Source organism: Mobula hypostoma, chromosome 6 (genome assembly GCF_963921235.1).
Source record: "Mobula hypostoma chromosome 6, sMobHyp1.1, whole genome shotgun sequence".
Lineage (NCBI taxonomy): Eukaryota > Metazoa > Chordata > Chondrichthyes > Myliobatiformes > Myliobatidae > Mobula > Mobula hypostoma.
The window spans coordinates 147223708-147250296 of NC_086102.1; the positions used below are offsets into that span (position 1 = coordinate 147223708).

Sequence of the window (26589 nt, forward strand, 5' to 3'; positions counted from 1 at the left end):
CAAGGCAGTTTATGGTAACGTATGCATTAGTAATAAATATACTTTGAGTTGGTAGTAAGGAAGGCATTCAATTTGAGAGGACTATAGTCGAAACTGGGCACCACAGTAGCTTAATGCTTAGTTCGGAGCTAATACAGCTCAGGGCGTTCCAGAGATTGGAGTTCAATTCCCACGCTGTTCTGAAAGGAGTCTATGTATGTCCTCTGCATAGAATGTGTGTGTTTTCCCTGGGTGTTCTGGTTTCCTCCCACAGTCCTTTATGAATTGTCCCATGATTAGGTTAGGATTAATCGGGGTTGTGTAATTAATGGGATGGCGTGGCTCGAAGGACCAGATGGGCTTACATTGCACTGTAAAACAAGGAAGGATGTACTGCTGAGGCTTTATAAGGTGTTGGTCGGAATGCATTTGGAATATTGTGAGCAAGTCTGGGCTCCATATCTATGGAAGGATGCTCTGGTTCAGCAGAGGTTCACAAGACTAATCCCAGGCTTAACATATGAGGGGTGTTTGAAGTTTCTGGGCCACTACTCACTGGAGTTCAGAAAAATGATGGGGGATATCATGGAAACCTATGGGATACTAAAAGGCCTGGATAGTGTGGGCATGGAGAGGATATTTCCTGCAGTGGAGGAGTCTATGGTCAAAGGGCACAGTGCCAAAATACAGGGATGTTTTATGAAAGGAGGAATTTCTTTAGCCATTAGTAGGAGAGTGTAGGATCCAGGGGTACAGCTCATAATAAAGGGAAACCCCTTTAAAACTGAGATAATAAAGAATTTCTTAAGCCAGAGGGTGGTGAATCTCTTGAGATCATTGCCCTAGGAGACTGTGGATGTCAAGGTATTGGGTGTATTTAGGTTCTGGATTGGTAAGGTGGAAGAATAGGCTTCATAAGTATCAGCCATGACTGAATGACAGAGTAGATTTGATGGGCCGAATGGCCCATTTCTGCTCCGCATCTTATGGTCTTATTGTCCATAAGGTCCTAGGGGTAGGGGTAGGGGTCAGTCCACAGATTCTTCGATAGCAGTTTGTCGTCTTTATTGAATCCTTGTGTTTAATCAAGATTGTGTAATGTCAGTTCAAGAACACAAGCATAGAGGAGAATGAAATAATTGAAACTGCTCACAGTTTCCATTGCTGTGCCACTGATGTGAGGAGGCCTGTGATTTCTGCTGAAGTCAATAACCTTCTCCTTTGCCTTGTTGACATTATTTGCCTGGCATCAGGCCTGAAGCTTTTCCACCTTCTTTCTCTCTCTCTCTCTCTCTCTCTCTCTCTCTCTCTCTCTCTCCCTCCCCTATCTCTCCCTCTCCCCCTCCCTCTCTCCCTCTCTCCCTCTCTCCCTCTCTCCATCTCTCCTGTCATGGTTGTTGGTGATTAGATCCACCGCTGTCTTGTCATTGGCAAACTTGCCAATGTGATTACTCGAGTGTTTGCCCGTGCTGTCATGTGTGAGCAGAGTGTACAGCAATGGGCTCAGCACCCATGTTGAGAAGCGGCTATGCATTCTGACTCTAAGTATATCTCTCCAGTGTTTAATAGCCAGAATCTTTGGAATGCCACTTCTGTTTGTAGATAAATGTTCGGAGTATACTTGATGGGCCAACTGGCCTAATTCTGCTTCTTTGTATTATGGTCTTATAATTAGACTGCTTTGGGCAAAGGTGATTAATATGACACTAAAATTGAAGACCCCATTGAAACTGTGAAACTTGTCTCAAGGTGAAAGATTTGCTGGTTTCATTGAACAATTCTGAAAATTTCTACTATTAGAGTTAAATAATTTTGTATTAATTTTAGTGATCTGGTGTATGTACCAGGATTGACTAACATACCAGAGGGACAGTGTGGGGCTAATGCCAAGATGTGCTCTTGAAACAACTATAATATTGTTGTGATGTTGGAAAATGCTCAAATGTATTTCATTGTTCCCATTCTTACAGGCCATCAATTGTTAAAAAAGATTCTGAGCTAATAAGTCTTCAAAGTTCCTGTTTTACGATTTTCCTACTTGTTATCATCTGGACAACCTGTGGTGCTCTTGCTCTCATATTTGGTTATCTTCTCTATCTCTTAAAGGTAATAATTACTTATTAATTAGTCTTGTTCAATCGTTCACAAGTTATACAATGTTTAAAAACTAACTTGTAACTTTACAATGAAAACAGGTCAATTAACTTTTTTCTAAAAAACATTTATTTAGTGAGAGGACTTTTGAACCAGTTAAAGAAACCAAAGTTTAGTACATTGACCAAATATTTTGAATTGCTTCAGTTTATTTGTTAATAGGGACACTTAATTTTGTTAAAATTGAAGAAACTGCAGGTGCTGGGAATCTGAAATAAAACTAAAAATGCTAGAGACTTTCAGCAAGTTAGAGAGCATTTGTGGAAAAATTAACTGTTAATGTTCCAGGTCAGCTCCAACAAGATTGTAGCACCAGACACAAATTCTCCACCTCTTCCATTTCAGCATTTCCAAAAGGTTACACTCTCATATCTCCCTGGTCCACTCTTCTGTCCCTGCCTATCAATTCCTGTCAAATGGTATTTTTATATGCAATTGCAGCAGAATCCCTGTTCTTTCACCCCCTCCCTTTCTCATTAAACAGGGGGCTCTAACAGACTTTCCAAGTGAAACAGCATTTCATTGCACTTCATCTTGTCTAATGTACTGCATTCAGTATTCACATTGCAGCCCCCTGTGCTCTGACAAAAAATCAGACACCGATTGAATGATTGCTTTACAGAGCAACTGCGTTCAGCCTGAAGGAGTACCCTGAGCTTACAGTTGCCTGTCACTTTAACTCACTGTCCCACTCTCACTTTGACCTTTCTGCACATGTGCCTCCTATACTCTCAGAATGTAGCCAAGGACATTGTCGCACCTTCTATTTGGACAAGTTGCAGTCTTGTAAACTCAGTATCAACTACTCAAACTTTAAATGACTTCCTCTCTTCTGTTTGTATGCCATCTGGCCATTTTTAGCCACCATAGTTTTGGCTTAGTTCTTCCTTTTTTTTTGAATATTCTGCCACATTAGGTGATCCAGTCTTGCCTATCAGAGGAATTCCCATTGTTCGAACCACAGCCCTCCTACACACTCTCTTCCACTTAAAATTACATTTCTTTCTTTTCCACTCTGGTAAAGGGTCCTGGGCCTGAAATTGTTTCTCTTTCCACTTAATTTAAAATACTAGAGGTAAAACAATTGTGTTTAGGATATTGTGATAAGTATTGGAAGATCTTCAAAATAATGTGGGAGGAAGGAATTTTTTTTTAAACATACTTAGCACGGTTCACTCACTGAAGTAGTGGCTAATCCCTCTTGTTTCGCCTAGCCTCTCTTCACTTAGCATCTTCTCTTCATTTGGTTCTTTTGTGCAGATGAATGTTTGACTTCTAACTTCCTAGCATCACTTTCTGTGGTCTTTATCAGAATATTTCCATAGAGTGTAGGGGTAAGGAGATGAAATCTGACGTAGACCTGTTTCGGTGGTAGGCAAATGTAAGTGGGTTGAAGTTGTCTGGAAAGCTCGTGTCATGACCAGCCTCTTAAAGTACTTCATATTGGTAGATATTCAAGCCAGCGGGCAGTAGTCATTAATCCTGCCCCAGGGAGAGGTTAAACTTATCTCCAAATACCCCTGCCAGCTGATCTGTACAGGATCTAAGGATATGGCCAGGGACAACATCTGGACCTAATGCTTTTCACAGGTTCACCATCCAGAAGACTAATTTACATCCACGCTGGTGACAGCAGATTCAGGTTCACTGGAGACTGTCAGAGTGGGAGATACCATACCCGTTCCCTCCTGTTCGAAGCATGCACAGAATTGTTCGGGTTTGATTTCCCCCCCCCCACCCCCCATGGCTCAATTGTTTCTTCTGAGCCTCAGGGACTGAAGACTCCAGGTTTATGTTCCATCTTCAGTGATTAATGTTGACTGAGCTGCACTTGGTGCTTTTTAAGATTCCATGTCACAAGAACATAGAAGTAGACAAGAAGGCAGTTCATCTTGATTTGGCTCATTCAGACAGAAATCCATCAGTTTGTCTTGTGTTCACCTTGCAATGTATTGCTTATTCTGAGTGCAAAGGTCAACATGACACTTTTCCAAGTAAGAACCACAAGGTATACCATCTTTTTGAATCCTTATGTTTACTTTCTGTCTCTTCCTTTCAAAATTAAAATTACTATTTGTCCCAGATTTTTCTTGAGGTATTAAACTCTGATGTAGCCATAATTGACACATTTAAGATGAATTATTATCTCTTATTTAAACTAGTAACCATTAATGGGTTAAGTCGTCATCTGAATAAATGTCTTGTATCTGTTTTGACCAGTTGGCCACATAACAAGTAAAGATAATCCAGGCTGTTGAGTTCAATTTAATTTTTTTTAAATGTTATTTATTGGGATACAGCACAGAACAGGCCCTTCAAGCCATGCTGCCCACCAGCCCCCAGTTTAACCCTAGCCTAATCACAGGGCAGTTAATCAACCAACCTTTGGACTGTGGAAGGAAACTGGAGCACCCCGAGGAAACCCACACAGTCATCAGGAGCATGTACAAACTCCTCACAGACCGAGGAGGGAAATGAACCCAGGTCACTGGGGCAGTAAAGACCACGCTGCTGGGCTGCCCATTTCATTCCGTTCAAGTAGTATTCATTACTTCGTTTGCATTCTATATGATTGTCCTTGAAGTAATTTTCAAAATTTACACTTTAAAAGAATGAACATAATCAACCCTTTGAATTTAATTAAAAATAATATGCCTGATTTACCTTTTCCCTGCAGTTAATTATTTTGTCACACTGCTCAGAACGAGACAAACCTTGTGATGATATGTTACAAAGGCACCAGGCAGATTGATGATACATCCCATTGACGTGTATTCTACTATTTTGATTCTGTAGCTTAGCATTTGGTTGTCTTTCTTGATTGTTGTTCCCCAATGAGTGGATATTTTGTGCCACGCTAAGAATTGAAGTTCTTGGCTACGTTTACTCTTAGCTATTTCAACAGCATTTGTCAAATCTACAGGATATCATTTGTTGTGCAGTAGAGTTGCTAGCATAAAAACAACCCTTCACCCTACTATGTCCACGATCTCCTCTTTACCCATCTATATTGCTCACATTTAATTGTATTAGTTTCTTACCTTGCTACACCCTGTCTATTTCCACTCAGTACCCACTTTATTGGACACTTCCTGCACCTAATAAAGTGGCCACTTGGTGGTCTTCCGTTGCTGTAGCCCATGCACTTCAAGGTTTTGACTTCAGAGATGCTCTTTTGCACACCACTGTTGTAACGCGTGGTTTTTTGAGTTACTGCCACCTTCCTGTCATCTTGAACCAAACTGGCCATTCTCCTCTGGCCTTTCTCACTAACAAGGTGTTTTTGCCCACAGGATGTTGTTTCACTTTTTGCACCATTCTTTGTAAACTCTCAAGACTGTTGTGCATGAAAATCCCAGGAGATCAGCAGTGTCTGAGATGCTTAAACTACCTCATCTGGCACCAACAATTATTCCACCGTTTGAAGTCACTTAGATCACATTTCTTCCCTATTCTGATGTGTGGTCTGAATAGCAACTGAACCTTTTGACCATGTGTGCATGCTTTTATGCTCTGAGCTGCTGCCACATGATTGGCTGATTAGATATTGCAGTAATGAGCAGGTGTACCTAATAAAGTGTCCACTGAGTGTATATGCATACCTGAATGTCTTTTAAATGTGGTGATTGTATCTGATTCACAACCCATTCTACTCGTGTTGCCATTTTCAGGGAACTGTGGGTTTCAATCCCAAGTTCCCTCCATTAATCATGGATCGCATGTGCCTTAATCTTTTGGACTAGCCTTCTACTGCCCTGTCTTTGTTGGTCTTCCTAGTTACCTCGCAAAAAAACTCAATCAAATTAGGACAGCAGGATTCCCCTTGCACAAAGTCACGTTGACTATCCTTAATCCTCTTCTGCCTTGTCAAATGTCTAAAAGGTCCCTTAGGATCTTCTCCAATAATTTTGCTACCACTGACACGAGGCACACTGGCCTGTAGTTAACTGGCTTATGCTTTCTGACCTTAAGTAACTTAAGATAATGAAAATTTCCAAAGGTGGGGGGGGGGGGTTGGATACTTTTTATAGGCACTGTTATTGTAATTGGAAACAATTTTTTTCTAATATAAATTTCCAAAATATATCTTGAATATTTAATGCTTTCAGGTTGAATGTAGTTCTTTTATGCAGAACATTGTTGTATGCTTTGAAAGTCTAGATTCACTATCATGCTGCCAAAATGCACTTGGTTATTATCCTCTAAGACGGAATCTAGACAAACAGGATTGATGCTAAGGATATGAAATAAAAAAGAAAACACTGAGAGATACACAGTAGATCAGGCTGCAAAGGGGAAGTTACATATTTGACTGCAGTTTGTAGCTAATGAATGTCCAGATAATCCTAAAGTTTGCTCCTAATTAATTGGTTGTGTTATTTGGCACAAACTGATAAGTCTGCATTTGCCCTGCTGTTTTGTTACCCTTTTTAAACGTAAACATAATAATCTGTTTCTCATGTTCTGGTTGCTCTGTAATATTGCCCCATCCCTCTTTTTCAACCATTTTGCTCTGCTTCCCATCTGTTGGCATCAGTGCTTGTCATCTCCCTCGAGATCTCTGCTTGTTTCTCGCACTCTGCCTGTAAAAGCAGTGTGCCATCACTTGCTGGGAACTTGTTTATTTTCACCAATATGAGCCTATCTTTAATATTTTCTTCCCTTCTGTGCAACATTTTGTCCTTTTTTATCATTACATATGAGTTACATTTTTTGGAGGAAGTACTCATTTAACGTATCATCAAAAATCATATTTCTGGTTTTCATTTGTTTACTTTAACGTTGTCTTTTTTTCTGCTAATTTTGGTTCAATGAAGCGCAGTCCTTCTGACTTAGCTTTCATTGCTTTTTTTACTGTTATGCTTAAATAATCTTACAGTCTAATAATAGGTCTTTTTCTCTTGATGACCTTTAACTACTCGACAAAGTGGGTATTCATTATATCTTTCAGTCCCTTTCCAAGTATCCTGATCTTTGCTGCCTTCAGGAATGTGAAGCATTTTAGGGACTTTGTCAGAAATGCATTCTTTTTCTTTCTTAATAAAAATTCTTGCCTTTATATGGGATCCTGCAGCACATATTATCTTTTGTATCGTGCAGTGTTGTTGCTGAAAGTGCTTGAGAGAATCTGTCAAGAAACATCCACCATATCAAATATGTAGATTACATTCCTTTCAGTCTTAGAATTATATAAAGTAAGGAGTTACTTCAGGTCAAAAATGTTTATCTTACTTTTCTTAGTCTATTGCCGTGTAGGCTGTGCCTTTTCAAGTGCTAATCCTGCTAATTTTTGGAAGAGATAACCCTACATTTCTTAACTGTTCATGAGCCAGCACTGATACAGCAATGAACATAAATAGGATGGCTATTACATTCCGAAAAATAAAATAATTTATCTGATGAATATTTTTCAGTCTTTTAAATAATGCAGTATATAACAGAAGTAACAGTTCCCAATATTTTTGTAGATATTTTAAATGGAGGGATTTTAGTGTGTCAAAAATTAGTGGATAATAACTGAATTGTTATAATTGAATATTTAATTAATGTGCTTCTTTTTTCCTCCTCAGGTCCTCCGCCTGCAAGCTACAGTGCAAACAATGAAAGGTATTCTTAATTTGGTAAGGCTGTGTTTTTTTCCCTCTTTATTTTTAGTACTTAAGCTGTGAGTAGCTTTAGGCACTGCTCTCTTACAGGATGCTGCCACTGCGCCCTGGACAAAAAGAAACATCTTGTCACTGCTTCTTGCTCTTTCTGCGCTGGTGGTGATGGGTTGCATGATGCTTTTTCTGGTATTTTACAGTCTGTGTGTGAGGTTACCTCAGTGACAAAAACCTATGAAATAGTCATTGACTCAGTATATAAGAGCCTGCAATTAGTTGGAATAAATTAGTATACCTTTGAAAACTGCAGTTTGTTGAATACATCCAGCAGACAGCATTGCTTTATCTTAGAATTTTGAAAGTGTTTGAAATTTGCAAGAACTATTTCATTATAACTGTAGGATGTACATATTCTGTCTACAGGCAATTAACATTAATGAGGAAAGAATAATGTAATAAAAAATCATACTTTCCCCATGTAAGATTTTAACAAGACGGGTTTTGGCAAGGCTCCATAATTCCACTTTACCTTTCTGTTGAAATGACATGTTGCTCTGGGCTATTTCTTGGACTATACACTTATAAATTAAGGGAATAGGTGTTGTTCTGGAATATATATATGAGAATTCTGTCAATGGAGGATGCCATAGTTACATTTTAAGTCACTTATGTCACTGCCTTAACTGATACACTTTGTTAGTCTCAATTTCCACCTCAGTGCTCTTTGTTGATATCCATGATGTGCACAGAAGTCAGAAATGTATCTGCCCTCCTACACTGCAGCTGAGCAGCACTAAATCTGGGCGAGGACCACATATCTCCTGAGCTGGAGGAATGCATGCACCTCACTCTAAGGCTGGCATATGTAAACACAGCACCATTCAGTTCAGTGGGATGGATATCCCCAATTTTTGAAAATAAAAATTCCTCTTAAAGATTTTAGTTAATTTATAGGACATGAAGTCAATCTTATGATCAACTTTTCTATTTACTTCTCATTTTTAATTATTTTGCTCTCTTTGAACTGTTTTTAAATGTCTCTGACCACGGTGAGTTGGCAAAAGGCCATCAGAATAATCTCTGGCAAAGCCACAAGATCTGCTGCCTGAGGTGTACACAGCCCTTGTGTGCTGCTGCTTCACTGGATGGCTGTGGCAATAAGGCATGCTGTTCAGCTAACAGATTAATAAGTTCTTAGATATTCAAACTATAAACCAGAATGAATAAATCTCTAAAACTAACTGTCCTCTTAGGAAGTGAGACCATACAACTGTAAAATTGAATTTTCAAGATTTGTTATCACCTTATCATGCAATCTGCTTTTAAAAAATTATTAGAAAACGCATCAGGCAATTTACTCATTCACTATGTTTGTGAAAACTTTAGTTGGTTTTTGTTTAGTCTATTGAATCCATTTAATAATAGAGATAATTTTCATCTCTCTGATAGTCATTCTAAAATCCAATTTATGAAATTTAATGAATAGTGTGATCCTGAATTCTGATTATTTAAAAAATTAATTTTAGTTTATCTTTTTTAGCCCAACCTAACTCTGGAATGAAACAAAACAAAATTTTCTTTGAACTTGCCAATAAATGTTGGCATCACCAGCAAGATAATTTTTTTTTAATGTTCACCCTTAAATGCTTTAGAGAAGGCTATGGGAAGTTGTCTCGAATAGCTGCTATCTGTTGTTTAATGTTCAGGTGATCCCTACATTATGGGTTGAGCAGGGGAGGGGTTTGCATTCCAAGAAAAACACTGGTATCTCAATTCTCTGTAGCAGACACTTTATTCCCTTTGAATCCCATGTTACAAGTGGAGATGAGTTCCTACAGAAAGCTTCTTCTTCGACAGTAGTGACCACACAAGCATGCAACCTGTAGTCAAGAGCATTCTGATGTGTTGTAGGTAGACAAAAGAATGTTGCTGTTTTAACTAATTAAATATAGGTGCTACATTGGTTGATGGTTTTGTTGCACAAGTATCAATATAAAAAGATTGACTTGTCAGTTTCCAAAGTAAATGCCTTAAGTGACTACCCTTTGTGTGAACTTGCAGCCTCAAATTGTTGGTAAACTAATTCAGTTCTCTCCATATGCTTTGGGTTTCCCTTCTTCACATAAACTCCATAAGAGAGGATTTTTATTCCGTATGTCAAATTTTTTTATCATGATTTGTGAATTCCATAAGTGTGAATTTCTTTACCTGAACTGTAATCTGGAATAACCTGTACTTTTAGTAAGGGACATTAAAAGCTTCAATTTCATGTTGTGAAGGAAAGGAAATTAAATTCAATTTTAAAAGTTGTGTAACTTTGAGGAGAACGTAAAGGCAGTTCCCAAGCATGTGCGATGGTCCTTTTAGGTGGTGGAACGTACAGTACAGGAACAGGCCATTTGGCCCACACTGTTGTGCTGAACATCAAATCAAAAAAACCCAAACACTAATCCCTCCATCTTCCTTACATCCATGTGCCTAGGCAAACATCTCGGAAAAGTCTCTAATGTATTTGCCTCTACCAACTTACCAGGCAGTGCATTTCAGGCATCTACCACTCTCTCAGTAAAAAAAAACTTACCCCTCACATCCTCTTTGAACCTACCCCCTCTTACTTTCAATGAATGCCCTCTGGTATTAGACATTTCAACCCTGGGAAAAAGATACCTACTGTCTGCTCTATATTTAATCTTATAAACCTCTATCAGATTTCCACTTAACCTCTACTGCTCCAGAGAAAACAACCCAAGTTTATCCAGCCTCCCATAATGCCCTCTAAACCTGGCAGTATCCTGGTAAACCTCTTCTGCACCCTCTCCATAAGCCATTTCTCTGCCCATATCTGCAACTGATCTATATCATGCTGTATTCTTTGCCAGTCTTCTTGACTGAATTTATTACCTCTCTGGACATCCAAGGTTCTCTTATCTTTCCATCCGCGTCCTTCCTTCTAACAGGAGTATACGTCTCCTGTACTCCATGCGATTGATCTTTAAACACCCTCCAAAATCTGATGAGGACTTGCCAGAAAAAGGTGTTTCCACTTAACTCTTAGTTCCAGTCTTGTGCTCTTGTTATTTGTCTACTCCAATTTAAAACACTCCCTCAAGTACCATATCTGTCCTTATAGCTATCCTGAAAGTTAAGGAGTTGTGGTCACTCTTCCCTAACTGTTCACCCACTAAAAGGTCAGTCATCTGACCAGGCTCATTTCCCAACACCAGATCCAGTACACCCTCACCTCTCGATGTAAAAAATCTTCCAAGATACACTTAAATTCTGCCCTGTCTAAACTCCTTGCACTATGAAGGACCCAGTTTATATTTGGGAAGTTGAAATCCCCCATTACAACAACCCTATTATTTTATATGGGTTATAACTACTGTGATTATGTGGCTGTCCCAATTTCTAATCGGTAAGAATTCAGATGTTGATGGGTGTTTTGATAATGGTATTACTGTTGAATATCTTGAAGGTTGATTAGATTCTTTTGAAGATAGTCATTGCTGATATTTGTATGGCCTGCATGTTACTTGTCACTTGTCAGCCTATGCCCAAGTATTGTCCAGTTTTTGCTGCAGGGTCTCAACCTGTCATAAGATGCCATGGAAATTTGACAAATTCCCATTTTTAACATTGCGAATGGAAATTGCCCAAGATGTTTAGCCAAGGACACTGATCTGAATACCTCCTGCAGAGCGTCACATTTCCCATTTTGCTTGATACAATTCCATCGTCTTTAGGTCCCAGTTCAATTACTTGAGGGCTTGTTGCTAGATAGGGTGAATGCTGCTTTGATGTCAGACAGTCACTCTCACCTCAGCTGTGGAATTCGGCTGTTTTTCAACAGTAATGCTGCAGTGAAATCAGGAACTTGGTGGCTTTGGTAGGATCCAAACTGAGATAATCAATGAGTTCATGACACCTATTGGTCCAACCACAACACTTAACATTTTACAGATGATTCTGATAAAGAGAAGGGTGGTAAATAAGAATATGCTTGCAGTAGATGAATTTTAGGAATTTTTTTTACATTAGACGGATACCAGTGTTACTGCAATACTAAGCTGCCTTCATTGGTTCTGTCATAGTTGACAGTTCTAATGAATGGTCTCAAATCTGAAATATTAACTTTTTCTCTTGTGATGTTGCCTGACTTGTTGCGTGTTCCCAGCATTTTTAGTTATTATTTTACGTCTCCAGCATCAATAGTTCCTCTGATTATTTTCTTGTTGACTGGAGTTGCACCTGGATCTGCACGTATCTTGGGCACTAAAGGCACAGTTTCCAGAGTGCATTCTGATATGATTTCACATGATGTGTATTTCAAGTGCAAGATTAAATTTTTCTCCAGATATCTGATGTATATCTAGTGGCCACTTTATTACGTACATCTGCTTGTTAATATGAATATCTAATCAGCCAATCTTGTGGCAGCAACTCAGTGCATAAAAACATGCAGAACTGGTCAAGAGGTTCAGTTGACCAAATATCAGAATAGGAAAGAAATGTGATCCAAGTGATTTTGACGGTGGAACGACTTATGGTACCAGACAGGGTGGTTTCAGTATCTTGGAAGCTGCTGATCTCCTGGGATTTTCACACACAACAGTCTCAAGAGTTTACAGAGAATGGTGTGAAAAACTAAATCACCTTGTTAATGAGAGAGGTCAGAGGAGAATGGCCAAACAGACAGGAAGGCAACAGTAGCTCAAATAACCACATGTTACAACAGTGGCATGCAGAAGAGCATCTCTGAACGCACAACACTTTGAGTGAAGTGGATGAGCTACAGCAGCAGAAGACCACAATCATACACTCAGTGGCCCCTTTATTAGGTAGAAGAGGTAGCTGATAAATTAGCCACTGAGTGCATACTTTGGACATGTAGCATAGTCTTGTTGAAATGATTAGGAAGTAGGATTTTCTGACCCAGGGCATCTTCCTACAAGGAGAATGGAAACAAGCCACTGAGTTAGGATTACATATGATTTTGACTGGTAGCTGGAATATAAATTTACTTTTTGGTTAATTTGGCACTGCTTTCCTATTGTTCCTTTGGAAGTACCTTGCAAATAAATATGAGGAAAAGGGGTGATGTTTGATTTCAGTTAACTCTGCATGATTTTAACAGCATTTTGGGAAGATATAATTACAGCCTTAAAACAATATGTATATTGTTGATGTTAAATAAAAATGTTTGGCATCTTGCTACTTTTAAGGAGAAGTCATTGATTGAGTCATACAGCAGGGAAACAGATTCTACGCCTAACTGGTCCATGCCTACCAAGATTCCCATCTAAGCTAGTCCCAACTGCCTCAGATCCCTCTAAAATTGGACAAAAGTTTGCAAAAGATAAATGTGGAAGTATTTTAGATGGCCATTAGGTAGAGCAGATGTCTTGCAGTTTGTGCCTATAATTGGTGAGAGACCTCAGACTCTTAGAGGAGTCATTCATTGCTTTCTAACATCATTTCTTGAAGTATTTATTCTTTGTCCTCGTCATCCCAATCAAGCTTAATTAAAAGAAAGACCGTTCCTTGTTTAGAAGTTTAATATTGAATAGCCATATTTAGTGGAATGCAAAGTATGCCGAACACGTGGATTGTGTCCTGCATAATCCCATGTAATAATTCTACAACATTACTAACTCAAATATGCCAACATGTTGATTCTGTATTGGAATTTGTTCTCCTGAAATCTTCATTTTCACTGAAATTAAGGCAAACCTCTGTTAACAGCTTGAAGTTCTCTCATCAAGCAGAGGGTGTGGTGCTGCTCTTTTGGTAAAAAATGAAATCAAATAATTAGAAAGAGGTGACACAGGGACGTAAGGTGTTGAATTATTGTGGATAGAGCTAAAGAACTGAAAGGGTAAAAGGACCCTGATGGGAGTTGTATACAGACCTCCAAACAGTAGTAAGGATGTGGTCTACAAATTACAACGGGAGATAGAAAATGCATGCCAAAAGGACAATATTACAATAACCATCAGGGATTTCAATATGCGGGTAGGTTGGGAAAATCAGGTTGGTGCTGGATCGCAAGAGGGGGAATTTCTAGAATGCCTATCAGATGGCTTTTTAGAGCAGATCGTGGTTGAGCCCATGAGGGGATCAGCTATTCTGGATTGGGTATTGTGCAATGAACCAGAATTGATTGGAGAGCTTAAGATAAAAGAACCCTTCGGGGCAAGTGATCATATTATGATTGAATTCACCCTGAAATTTGAGAAGGAAGAGCTAAAGTCAGATGTATCAGTATTACAGTGGAGTAAAGGGAATTAAAAAAGTAATTAGGAAGGTAAAGATGGAATATGAAAGTAAGCTAGCCAGTAATATCAAAGAGGATAACTAAAGTTTCTTCAGATACATGAAGTGTAAAAGAGAGGAAAAAGTAGATATTGGACCCCAAGATGATGGAATAGATGGCTTTGTTGCCAAGTTTGCAGATGGTACGAAGATTGGTGGAGGGGCAGGTAGTATTGAGGAAATAGGTAGGATGCAGAAGGACTTGGACAGATTAGGACAATAGTAGTAAATGAAATGTAATGTTGGAAAATGCATGGTCATGCACTTTAGTAGTAGAAGTAAATGTGCGGACTATTTTCTAAACGGGGAGAAAATCCAGGAATCTGAGATGCAGAGGGACTTGGGAGTCCTTGTGCAGAACGTCCTGAAGGTTAACTTGCAGGTAGAGTCAGTGGTGAGGAAGGCAAATGCTATGTTAATATTCATTTCAAGAGATCTAGAATAGTACAAGAGCAAGGATGTGATGCTGAGGCTTTATAAGGCACTTGATAGAATGGATGTGGAGAGGATGTTTCCTATGGTGGGAGAGTCTAAGACCAGAGAACACAGCTTGAGAATAGAGGAGTGTCCTTATGGAATGGAGATGAGTAGGAATTTCAGTAGACAGACAGTGGTGAAACTGTGGAATTCTTTGCCACAGGCAGCTGTGGAGGCCAAGTCTTCATGTATATTTAAGGCAGAGATTCATAGATTCTTGATTGGTCAGGGCATGAGGTATATGGGGAGAAGGCAGGAGATTGGGGCTGAGAGGAAAATTGGATCAGCCATGATGAAATGGCAGAGCAGATTTGAAGGGCCAAATGGCCTAATTCTGCTCCGATATTTTATGGTCTTATGGTGTTTTGAGTTGAATGTTCTTATTAAATTACCTTGTGTAATATTTCTTAAACATTTTGGTAATAATCAAATTATTTGTTTTGCAGGCACCACAAGAAACTGTAAAGAGAGTTGCAATGACTTCCACAGCAAAGGAAGAGGAAGACAAATCTGGAGTGGCTGAAGAATTAGATCAGCAAAACCTAGATAATCATAAACTGCTATCAGTTTCGGATGTTGATGATGCACTTGACACTCTTAAGATTCATGTTACGATCCTACATTTGCTGAACTGGATCATACTATTCAGTGCACCTTCACTTATTTATTGGGTAAAAAATCTCAGGTAAGGTATCTTTTTTTCTAGCAGTTTAGGTGACAAGAATCTTTCATGTTTCAAGAAGATAACCATTTGGAAGGTCAGAATCAGGATTAACATCACTGACATATGTCATGAAATTTGTTGTTTTGTGACAGCAGTACAGTGCAATACATAAAAATACAAATATAAATTACAATTTTAAAAAAAATGAAAAAAATAAATAGTACAAACAGCAAAACAGCGAGGTAGTGTTTATGGGTTGGTTCATTGTCCACTTAGAAATCTGTTGGCGGAGGGGAAGAAGTTCTTCCTCCGTGATGGTAGCAGTAAGAAGAGGGCATGCCCTCAGTGATGAGGATGGATGCCACCTTTTTGAGGCATCGGCTTTTGAAGATGTCCTCTGCTGGGGAGGCCAGTGCCCCTAATGAAGTTGACTGAGTTTGCAATCCTCTGCAGCTTTTTCCAGTCCTTTGTAGTGGCCTCTCCAATGATGCAACCAGTTAGAATGGTCTCCGCTGTACATCTGTAGAAATTTGCTGGAGTCTTTGGTAATATTCCAAATCTCCTCAAACTCTTAATGAAATATAGCGCTGATGTGCCTCCTTTGTAACTGCATCAATACTTTAGACCCTGGATAGACCTTCAGGGAGGTTCACACCCAGGAACTTGAGACTATTCATCCTTTCCACTGCTGATCCCTCGACGAGAATTGACTGTGTTCCCTCGACTTCCCATGATTAACCATGAAACTGCCAAAAAGAAAATTGATTTATTGATGTCCTTCAGGAAGAGAAATTCACTGTCCTTATCTGCTCCATTCTGTATCTTACTCCGTGTTCACAGCTGTGTGACTAACTTTTAACTTCCCTGTGAAATGGCAAGTCATGAACTGACAAAACATGATGGCACAGAGTGTCTTCAGAATCAGCATTTGCCACCTTGTTTCTTGTGCACTTGAGATGCAGAGGATGTAATTGTTTGCTGAGAGCATCCCGTACCTCACGGACAGGACTCTATAGTGCCAAGCCCTAGCTGCACGAATGGATCAGAACAAGCAACTGCACACAAAATTGCTGAATACATCTTTGGTGCAGATTTCTGAAATACAACCTGACATTCAGAAACATTCAAAATCTGTTCCAATTGAAATTTTGAAATGGTATAATTAATAATTTCTTCATTTCACATGAATATTTGAAACATTAACTCTGAATTGGTAAAGGATCATCATCTAGCTTTCATGGGTTCTTGATCCTGGAAGGACGTAGGAATTCCCAGCCATTGGGTCACTACAAAGTCATGTTTCCTAAAGCAGCTCCAGCTCATCAATAGCTTGCTCAATGATGCTCAGTTTGATTTTCACCAGGTCTGTTTGACTTCAGTTTTGTAATTTCAGAGTAATATTTCAGAGAAAACAAAACTGGTGGAAGAACTCAATGAGTAAGGCAGGGAAATGAAGAAACAGTATTTCAGGTGGGCCCCTTCATTAGTCAAGTTGAGTGATCTGGACAAAAAGTTGACTGTTCAGTTCCTGCCACAGTGGCTGCGTGGCCAACTGAGTTCCTCCAGCAATTATATTTTATTTTGCTCCAGATTCCAATATCCGCAGTCTCTTGGGCCTCTAAATATTTCTGTTTCATCATTAACCAGGTATGCAAGAAGGCTTGATCCTGATCCGTGTGATATTGTTGCATCTATCCTTGTGGTGACGATGGGGATTCTCATTAATTCACATTCAGCATTTGTTAAGAGGAGGTATTTTGTTTTTCTGTTCTTATAACTTATTAGCTAAGTACATAGCGAGTTTTATGCTGATCTTACATTGGCTCCTGCTGTTTATTGAATATTTGGCAAAAGGTTGATAACTTCTATGCAACTCTTCAAAAAGATGTGAACATTTAAAATAATAGCTAGATATTGATATAGCTAATAACGGCTAGATATTGATGTGAAAGTGTAAAGAATTGGTGTTATAGTTACTTCTATAATTATGATCTTTATACAATTCATCTTTCAAATTGTATGTTAAAGGTGCATTTGTGAGTGGAAAGGATAACTTTTATCCTCCTGAATATTTAATCCATTATAGTTGGAGGACAATGAAAAATGCTTTTTATTTTAGGACATTGTACAAGAATTATACAAGATTTTTTAAAACATATTTATCACAAAGTTTTGGGATAATTCTGTATTTCTTGAACAGTTTAAGCAATATCTTTTCTTAGACTGCATCTCAACTCTGACAACATTTTAAAATCAAGAGGAAAAATAATGATCATCAAATAAGATTTGGTCTGATTTACCTCTTTAATATCACATGCAATGACATCAGATGGGTGGTGTTTTTGAAGTGCATCCAGGATATCTGCTCGTGTGCTAAGTATCCCTGCAAGGAATAGTCTGTGCTAGACCTAATCCTAGGCAATGAAGCAGACCATGTTTCACTGGACAAGCACTTTGGGAATATCGATCGTAACTCAAAGTTCAAAGTACATTTATTATCAAAGTACGTATATATTATACAACCTTGAGATTTGTCTTTTTACGGGCAGCCACAAAACAAAGAAACCAATAAAAACATAAAAAAGACCCAATGCACAGAGTTTTAAAAAAAAAACAAATTGTGCAAAGAATAAAAGTAAGCAAATAACATTTAGAATGAAAATGAGTCCTCAGCCAAGAAGCCTGAATCAGCCAGAGCAGGCCACAGCTTTAACTTCAGTTCAGCGTAGAGTGAAGTAAACATCACAGAGCTAAGTTTATTAAGTTTCAAAGTAGTTTTGAAGCAGGATAAGGATAATTTGGAAAGTAGGTGTCTAAATTGAGAAAGACTGATTTATGTGTCATTAGACAGGACATGGCAGAAGATGACATACTTTCTTTTAAAAGAGAATTAGTAAGATTTCCAGGGACCTTTTAAAAAGAGTTAGTGAGAATTCAAAAGGGTGAATGGTAATGACAGCATGTCCAGGGAACCCTAGATGTCGAGGGAGATTGAGGATTTGATGAACAGGTAACCCTAGATGTCAAGGAAGATTGAGGATTTGATGAACAGGGAACCCTAGATGTCAAGGGAGATTGAGGATTTGATGAACAGGTAACCCTAGATGTCAAGGGACATTGAGGATTTGATGAACAGGTAACCCTAGATGTCAAGGAAGATTGAGGATTTGATGAACAGGTAACCCTAGATGTCAAGGAAGATTGAGGATTTGATGAACAGGGAACTCTAGATGTCAAGGGAGATTGAGGATTTGATGAATAGGGAACCCTAGATGTCAAGGGAGATTGAAGATTTGATGAAAAAAAAAGTCATCTCCAACCCATGTTCAGCACCACCATTTATTCTGTAGCATATTTTTTGTTTTTGGTGCACTAAAATACCATTACCTGCTATTAAACTTTGTGCCAGAGTAAGACATTATATGTTGCAAATATACTTCTCAGTGTTTACTTCTTTCAGTAACTAATGATGGCTTTTATTTTTCACTTTAGTAAGCTACTGAAATATACAGCAAGACTACAGCTCCTGTTGGTTATTGCCATGTCAGCCTTTGGACTAGTGCACTTGTACAGGGTTCCTTACTTTGCTACATTTTCATTGGCTTTATATGCACTTTGTTCTCTGATATAAATGACTGTGCAACATTATGAATTACCAGTTTGATTCATTACACATGTACCACTTCAGAAAGTGAATGTTTTGTAATTTTTTTAAATGTAAGGGTGCTACATAATTATGTTAGGTTATAATTGGTATACCTTTGCTGAACCGTTCATCATATAACTTGTTAAAAATGTCCTGTATTTGGAAAATGTAGTTTGGTTGTATATTTGTGTTAGTATGAATGACGATGCAGAGTATTATGTCTTAATTGCCTCTAAGAATGTTGTTCTGTTACATTGTTCTCAAAACATATTGCTAATGGCCCTGTATTTGATAACAACCTTTTTAAGTGATAATTTCAAGGCTTTAATACATTACAACTTTATCCACATTTGGTCATTCCCAAAGAAAGCTGAATGTGTGATGGCCGTCAGTAATAATAACTTCACTGTGAGAGCTTTGGGAAAAAAAAGGTAATGAAACTTTTGGCTAAGTAAGGAGAAATATTTGTAGTAATGTAAGAACAGAAGTGATTAAGTGTTTAATGGGAGAGGGGTAAGTAGAGAAACAAAAGAAGTGTGTTGGGAAGTTGTAAGTCATTGTCAATTGAAAAAAAATGAAGGTTTTGATTATAATCCAATATTAGCAAAATCAATGGAGACATAAGAGACTCGACTGATGTTGGAATCTGGCATAATAATGTGCTGGAGGCACTCACCTGTGGGAGCAAAGAAATTGTTGATGTTTTGGGTCAAAACCCTGCATCAGGATCAAGTGTGGAGAGGTAGGCTGGCCAGTATAAAGAGGAGAAGGAGAGTGATGAAAAGGGATACTGAGGTGATTTGTAGATTGAGGAGGGGTGTAAAAGTTAAACAGTTGGAAAATCATGGCCACCCTTTTGACTGTACAGAGGTGTTCTGTTAAACACTGGATCAACATGGAGTTTCCTCAGTATTTGAAGAGACATATCATGAATATACAAAAACTCCTATAAAATATAGCTAAATCGTTGTAAATGGTTTAGTGCCTTGGACAGGGGCAAGGGAATAAAAAAAATGTTGCACGGGAAGGTGTTTAGGGAAGAAGTAGGCATCTTCTCTACATTACAAAGAAAGCTCCAAAAAATAACTCGTGTCAGTTGGCTCCTTGCCTAAATTAATGTTAAATGTTTGTGGATCATAACCACTGCAGTTTTTTTTATCAACATCTGCTGGTAATGATTCCAAAGGTGCCATTTGTAGTTTCTCGACATAAGTATGCCTTAAATTTCAAATCTTGCAATCGTTATTTAATTTTCTTTTTTAGGCCTCATTCTGGGAATTTTGATAGGGTAGTTGTGCCCTTGATGTAGTTTTGAAATCAATTGCACACAAGTGATTTAGTTCTCCTTGCAATGCTCCAAATTGAAATGTGGGCTAGATTTTTCTGGGGGCAGCCATCACTGGTCACTCTCATGGCAACATGGTCTCAACAAAACACAGATGGATTAGGGTACCTGTCAGCCAACTTCCATACTTGCCCTTAATTTGCTCCTACTCCCAGATTCCATGCCTGATCTACATCGTACGGTTCATGTCTCCTTCCTTGCACTTTGATCTGATTCTTCTTCACTCTGATTCATCTCATTCCATGAGGATCCTCCAGTCCACCCAAGTCCTTTAATTCTCTGGGAGCCTAGATGGAAGCCTTAACCTTCACCATCCCCTGGCTGACTCTCATCCCTGTCCCTACCTCAGGTCGCTCTTTGACCACACACACACACGAACCACAAGACCATCTGAGGTCATCTTGACTCTTCACCAACACAACAACAGCAGATGCCCAAACCTGCTCAACACACCCTCCCTTCCACCATGTGCACACCTAATCACTTGCACAGCTGAAGTTTGCTGCTGCATCAAAATTATCTTTAAAGCTGGTTCACCCACTTGGATGTAGCTCCCATGTTCTTAATTTTTCCACTTTTACTTTGCACTGTCATCCTTTTCGGATTTAATCACTCCCATTGGCATTCATTTCTTTCCTGATTCAGAATTTGCATCAAACCTGTATCATCACAAAATTTTGCCTATTTAGGTAAAGGTCAGGCAACTGAAATGCTGGGTTCTTCACAGGTACTGCCTGATTTCAAGAGTATTTCCTGTTTTGATATATAACAGAATAATGACTTGTTATTAGAATGTACAATATCCTTGTTCATTTTAGATCTTACAAATTATTTTTGCTAAGTTTGAGGATGATGCACTATTATCTCCAATTGCAGGAAACTCTGAAAAGTTGATTATTCTTGCTGACAGGAAAGTGATAATAGATAGTATCAGGGATTTCCCTACTCCAAAATGGGAATAAAACAGGGTATTTCTAATACAATAGACATTAAAAAAAAAGTTCCTCTGAAATTCTTTCCACTGTCGTATTGTAGTTATAAAACACTTTACTGGATCCAGTAAAGTAACTAACAGAGGCATTTCAGAGAATTTTTTTTTTTATCATTGGCTGTTGTCCAGTTATATAACCTCAGGCCCAAGTTATGGGTATATTACTTGAAGTGACTTTCAGTAGTTTTAGACAGTGACTGACAGTTCAATAAACTTGGTAGATTTTCTTTGGTATTGAGAACTTCTAGTGAAATACAGACCATTTACTTTTCTTGTATTATTGACACCAGGAGCTTCTATCCCAGCTCTTTGGAAGCAACACATAATACAGATTTTGAGGATAAATATTTGTAAACTTTTCCTCTCAGATATTCAAATTGTAAGTATAGGAAACTTAAAAAATTGCAAAGGTATGTAGCTGCAATTTTGAATTAAGCGATTGTAATAATCTTAAATTTAGCTATCATCCTCAACAAATCTTTCTTTAGAAGTTTTGCTGAGAAGTTTGTGCACTAATTGAGACTCTAAGTTGCTTTGAGGAGGGTAGGCTGCAGTATTCTTACAGGATCCACCTTCTCAGTGCTTACTGATGGTGCAACCACTACTCCTCTTCTGCAATGTTGTCTTTAATTATATATTCCTATGTCCCTTAGAGATTAGATGATAATTAGATGTTGCTTTTTTACTTTATATATCAATTAAGTGAGTGAAAACAAAGTTTATATTCTGTAACCAAATGGCACTGTAGATAATGTCCTCTAGTTGTAAATAATATGGAAATGCTGATACTATTGTAAATTGTTGAGCTTATTATCCAGAAGCTCAGTCTGCTATCCAGGCAATGGGTTTGAACCCATCAGAGCAATCAATAAATTGAATTACATAATTAATGAAATCTGAAAAGAAAAAGTTCCCATCATTAAATGTAATCATGAAACTACTAAATTGTCATAAAGACACATCAGGTTTCCTGATGTTCAAAGGTAATATATGCTACCATACAATCTTGAGATTTATTTTTCACTGATGCCATTCAAGGAAAAAAATGTAACAGTCTGGCCAAAATGTAGCTTTTAATTGCCCTCTCATCTGGCTCAGTAAGCCACATATTTCAGTTAAGGGAGAGAGAAAAGTGCCAGTCGTGCCTCATGAATAAGCAAGAATGAAATTGTCAATGTATGAAATACAATAGGTGTTTACAAGAATATTAGAGACAACTGGAAACATTATTTTACACCATTGTAGTTCCTTGAATTCCACATTATGTTCATGATAGTTGGAAAAGGAAATTTTATTGAACAAGTGATTTCAATTCAATTGTGCTCTATTTTCTGGGCAGATGGGGAACTGATCATGCTGAGAATCTCAGGATTGCAGACAAATCTAATAATATAAGTTGCACCTTACCTTAATATGCCCCCCAAACTGTCCTCTGTATCTTTTAAGTGATTTTAATTTTATTCTGTTAATTACTTTGTGAAGGTGTTATTAATCTTGCCAGAGATAGTTATTAAGTATGGGCACAAGCCCATTTCCATTTTCAATGCCCAAGTTTAGTCTGTTTCAATGAAAGGTAAAGCTATTGTCAATGATTTTTATTGCATTAATGTCTAACTAATAGCTGACGTGCACCAAAGTATCTGTAAATCAAGTGACCAGACTTCTGCAGGTATTAAAATCCATGTTGGCAGTGATGTTACTTGTTTCACTATAAAACTGCAAGCCTTATCGGTTCTCTGAGATCTAATAATTTTGAAAGAATATTTGTGAAATTTGTGTGATGGAAAATGTTTTTGTATAATATTGATGTAAACTGTTAATTAAAAAAAATTGTATTAGTAATATTTGCCAGGTTTATACAATCTAATGATGTACAGTTTCTAATTGTAAAGCGGTTCATGGGCAATCAGTTGTGGGTAGTAAATCATATAACTTATCAAAAAACAGTCATGTCATTTTGAAGAGTTCGATATAATTAAAATATGCTACATTGTATGATACATTTTGCAGTGTTTCATTTTCTATTTGCACATTAGAAGATCGGTTTGTTTATCAATGTTCAGAGCTGACAACCCCATTTTCAAAGCTTCAATGTTGGAAAAGTTTTTTTTGATGAGCTAAGTTTATTATTTTTGTTTTTTTTTATGTTGGTATAGTCACGTGTGATTATATTGGAGAACATGAGCTAATTTGTAATTGGTATACATTTTCCAGTTTCAAGAACTCCACAAGAACACGAAGAAATTTTAGTCCATTTTTAATTGGTGCTCTATAAGATTTCACAAAATGAAAACTCTATGCTGATATATTATTCTCTGCAAGCTAAGATGCACATAATGAATAATTACTACTGACAAATATAATAGATATGTTCAATGATATCGTACACTATTAATAACACAGAATGGACCACTTGGCCCATCTGATTTCTGCCAGATGTAAAGGGAACAATCCCATTCGTTCTATTTCCCTTCACCTGATTTCCCCGCACCCTTACAATTTATTCTCTCTCACACAAGCTGCCAACTCCCCTCTGATTCTTTCTACCATTAAGCTACATTGTGGGTGATTTACTGTACCTACCGCACAACTTTGGAATAAAGAGGAAACAGGAACATTCAGGGGAAATTCATGCCACTTTCGAGACATCAAATCTGGAGAAGACTAGGTTACAACCTCACAGCTGTATGAATGTACCTTTTCTGGACTTGACTGTTGGGAACAGGTATCATGACAACAAGCACAATTTCGGTTCCACTCTTTAAAGCACATTTCAAGTGAACTTAAGTCTCCTTCAGACCAAAGAATGAGAAGGAAGTAAACAGCATATGCACCAAACCTGCTCCAGGATCATGCTGTGTGTAAGGGCTGCCTGGAAGTCCATGGCTCCTTCCTTCTGGAAGTGCACCTGAGTGAAATGGCTGCAGAAGTTAGCCTGGAATAAAATCCTGAATTACCTCTTTTTTTCTGGAAAAGTGAGAACTGTAGAGCAAGCTATCCTGATGGATAACTTCAGCCCACTCTATCCACCATCTTTAACTAATCTCCTCCTCTGACCTTTTAATCTTTCAGTTATATGCATTCTCCTTCAAATACTTTGAGTAACTGCCACAGTTACCCTGACTATTTCATCCCAAATCCACTGCCTTCACGGTAGCCACTCTTCAGCATTGTAGGAAATCTTCATCTGAAGGATGAATATGGTTCTGGAAGATGGCCCACCTTGCTTTCTGAAGGGCATTTAGGGATAAACCATAAATACTGGCTTTGCTATTTGCTCTGAAAATTGAATTTTAAAAAATACATACTCAACTACATTTTTACAGAGTGGTGCTTTCTTCAGAACCTTTGACAAACAAATTCCATTCTGTCAACACTTGCCACCATTGTAATTCATTCATCCCTTTAATGATGGAGAAGCAAACAGGGAACACCAGGGCACCGTAGAGAACTGGAGACTGTCCTGTCGGAATCAGCCTATTAATATTAAGAGATGGTAGTCATCTGCATGATGAATTGTTTGGCCATTTCTGGTAGATAGCTTCATTACTTTGTACTTCTCACGTCATAGGTGAGTAAGAGTAGATGACTGAGAGGACCAAAAATTGGAAGGTCTATGTCAAAGGGAGTCTAAATTCTTCACTGGGTGATGAGTCATAGACAGCAACAACCCGAAACCCCGAGTTTGAAGGCACCAATTGGTGCATTTGTGATCATCGGAATGCTGCGTTTGCTTGTTTCTTTGTTCATTTAGTTATTTCAAGAACAGGCCCTTCCGGTCCAACGAGCCGCATCACCCAGCAAAACCTATTTAACATCAGCCTAATTACAGGGCAATTTACAATGACCGATTGACCTTCAAACACTTCTCTGGACCATGGGAGGAAACTGGGACACCTGGTGCCAGAAGTGAACTCCAAACTCCGACTCCTTGAGCTGTAATAGTGTTGTGCTAACTGAAGTGCCTGCAGTTACAGCCAGTTCAAAGGTCTGAATAAAGAGTAAATTTCTAGTGATATAAAATGTTTTTAAAAACTCTAAAACCAAATATTTTTGGAGGAGCAGCAGCATGGAAAAGCGAAATGCTGGCAGGCGTTCTCTTCTACTGTTCACTCTTGCTGGGAGATTAAGAGTTTGACTCGAGCATCGTTGATAACATCTCGGGGCTTTCAGGGTTGTGTAACAACCTGTGTGGAGGATCAGTTCCAATAATCAAAAAATAGGCCTTCACTGAGAACTTGCCAGCGGTAAATACCTTTTCCAGTAGGAAGATAGATATCCTAGAACTGATCATTTAACACTTGCAGACCTACAGCTAGGTGCTTAGTGTGTGGTGCATTAAAGACGTTTTGAATTTGACTGGTCATGGGCTAGGAATTCCAGAGATCACACAGACACAAAAATTAGAAGGAAGGGACTACCCAACTCCTTAGCTAATAAGATCATTCCTGATGTGATATGCAGCCTTCCCTCTCTGTTTCGATCTAGCCTCTAATCTTTCTGTTCCCTGTTTATGGCATATGCGTCTACTTGCACCTTAAATACTTTCAAAGATTATACTGTCATCTCTGCCTTCAGCTGCGACTGTTCACTTTTCAGCAACGAGCCGCTAGTCCTCAGGAGGAAACATCTGCTATATATATCTACTCCTTAAATCCCCTTCGAAGTCTCTTGTGTTTCAATCAAGTCATTTTGTATTTTTGAACCACAAGTCTGGCCTGCCCATTCTGCTTTCAAATGATACCCATACCATTTCATGTATTAGTTTACTTTGAGCTACTTTCCATGCATTTACATACTTTAAAAAAGGACCTCTGTCCATAGTACTCTAGAAATTATTTTGCCAGTGCCTGACTTCCTTCCTTTTACCTACTTTTCCCATAGCAATAGACAATAAAATTCTGTTAGCTTACATAATTACTTGTAAATCGTGCACGAGGACACCCAGATCCCTCTGCACCTCAGTGTGTGTAATCTCTCACCATCGTGATCATATGCTTTTTCATTTTCCTGTCAAGATGGACAGTTTTACATCTTCCCAAGTGCTGGAGTTAATTGAGTACTTCGGTGATTTTGTCTGCACCAGGGCCTAGCTGATTCTCAGCCTGGGGTGCCCTTTTCAACCTGTTGCCAGGGTTAAATAACATCGTGGAGTAGAGTCAAGGAGACTCGAGTCAAAGATGGAGACCTGTTGGAGGAGACATCAAGTTTCTTCCAGTGGGTAATGACTGTTTCTGTGACTGTGTTGTCACCAATTAAGTGGATTCTGAAAACTCACACTCATTCCTCAACCACATTTTATGTACATGTGCACATGGCCCTTGTCACAAACATTTCTGAAGTTTGAACAAAGGAAGGACATGTTTATACAGGAATTAACTGGTTGGATACAGATATTGACCAATTAGTAACCTTGTG

General features: G+C 38.4%; 1 protein-coding gene across 3 annotated transcripts in view; it reads left to right on the forward strand.

Annotated features, from left to right (window-relative positions):
- Nucleotides 1–23151, forward strand: part of pgap1 (post-GPI attachment to proteins inositol deacylase 1) — a 114693-nt gene extending 91542 nt beyond the window's left edge. For all 3 annotated transcript variants that reach the window (XM_063051947.1, XM_063051948.1, XM_063051949.1), the window contains 5 exons: nucleotides 1950–2085; nucleotides 7704–7754; nucleotides 14972–15210; nucleotides 16837–16941; nucleotides 18682–23151. In XM_063051947.1, coding sequence (XP_062908017.1) covers nucleotides 1950–2085; nucleotides 7704–7754; nucleotides 14972–15210; nucleotides 16837–16941; nucleotides 18682–18820 — 670 coding nt within the window. In that variant the 3' untranslated portion in view covers nucleotides 18821–23151. The remainder of the gene's footprint in view (nucleotides 1–1949; nucleotides 2086–7703; nucleotides 7755–14971; nucleotides 15211–16836; nucleotides 16942–18681) is intronic.
- The last annotated feature ends 3438 nt before the right edge of the window (nucleotides 23152–26589 follow it).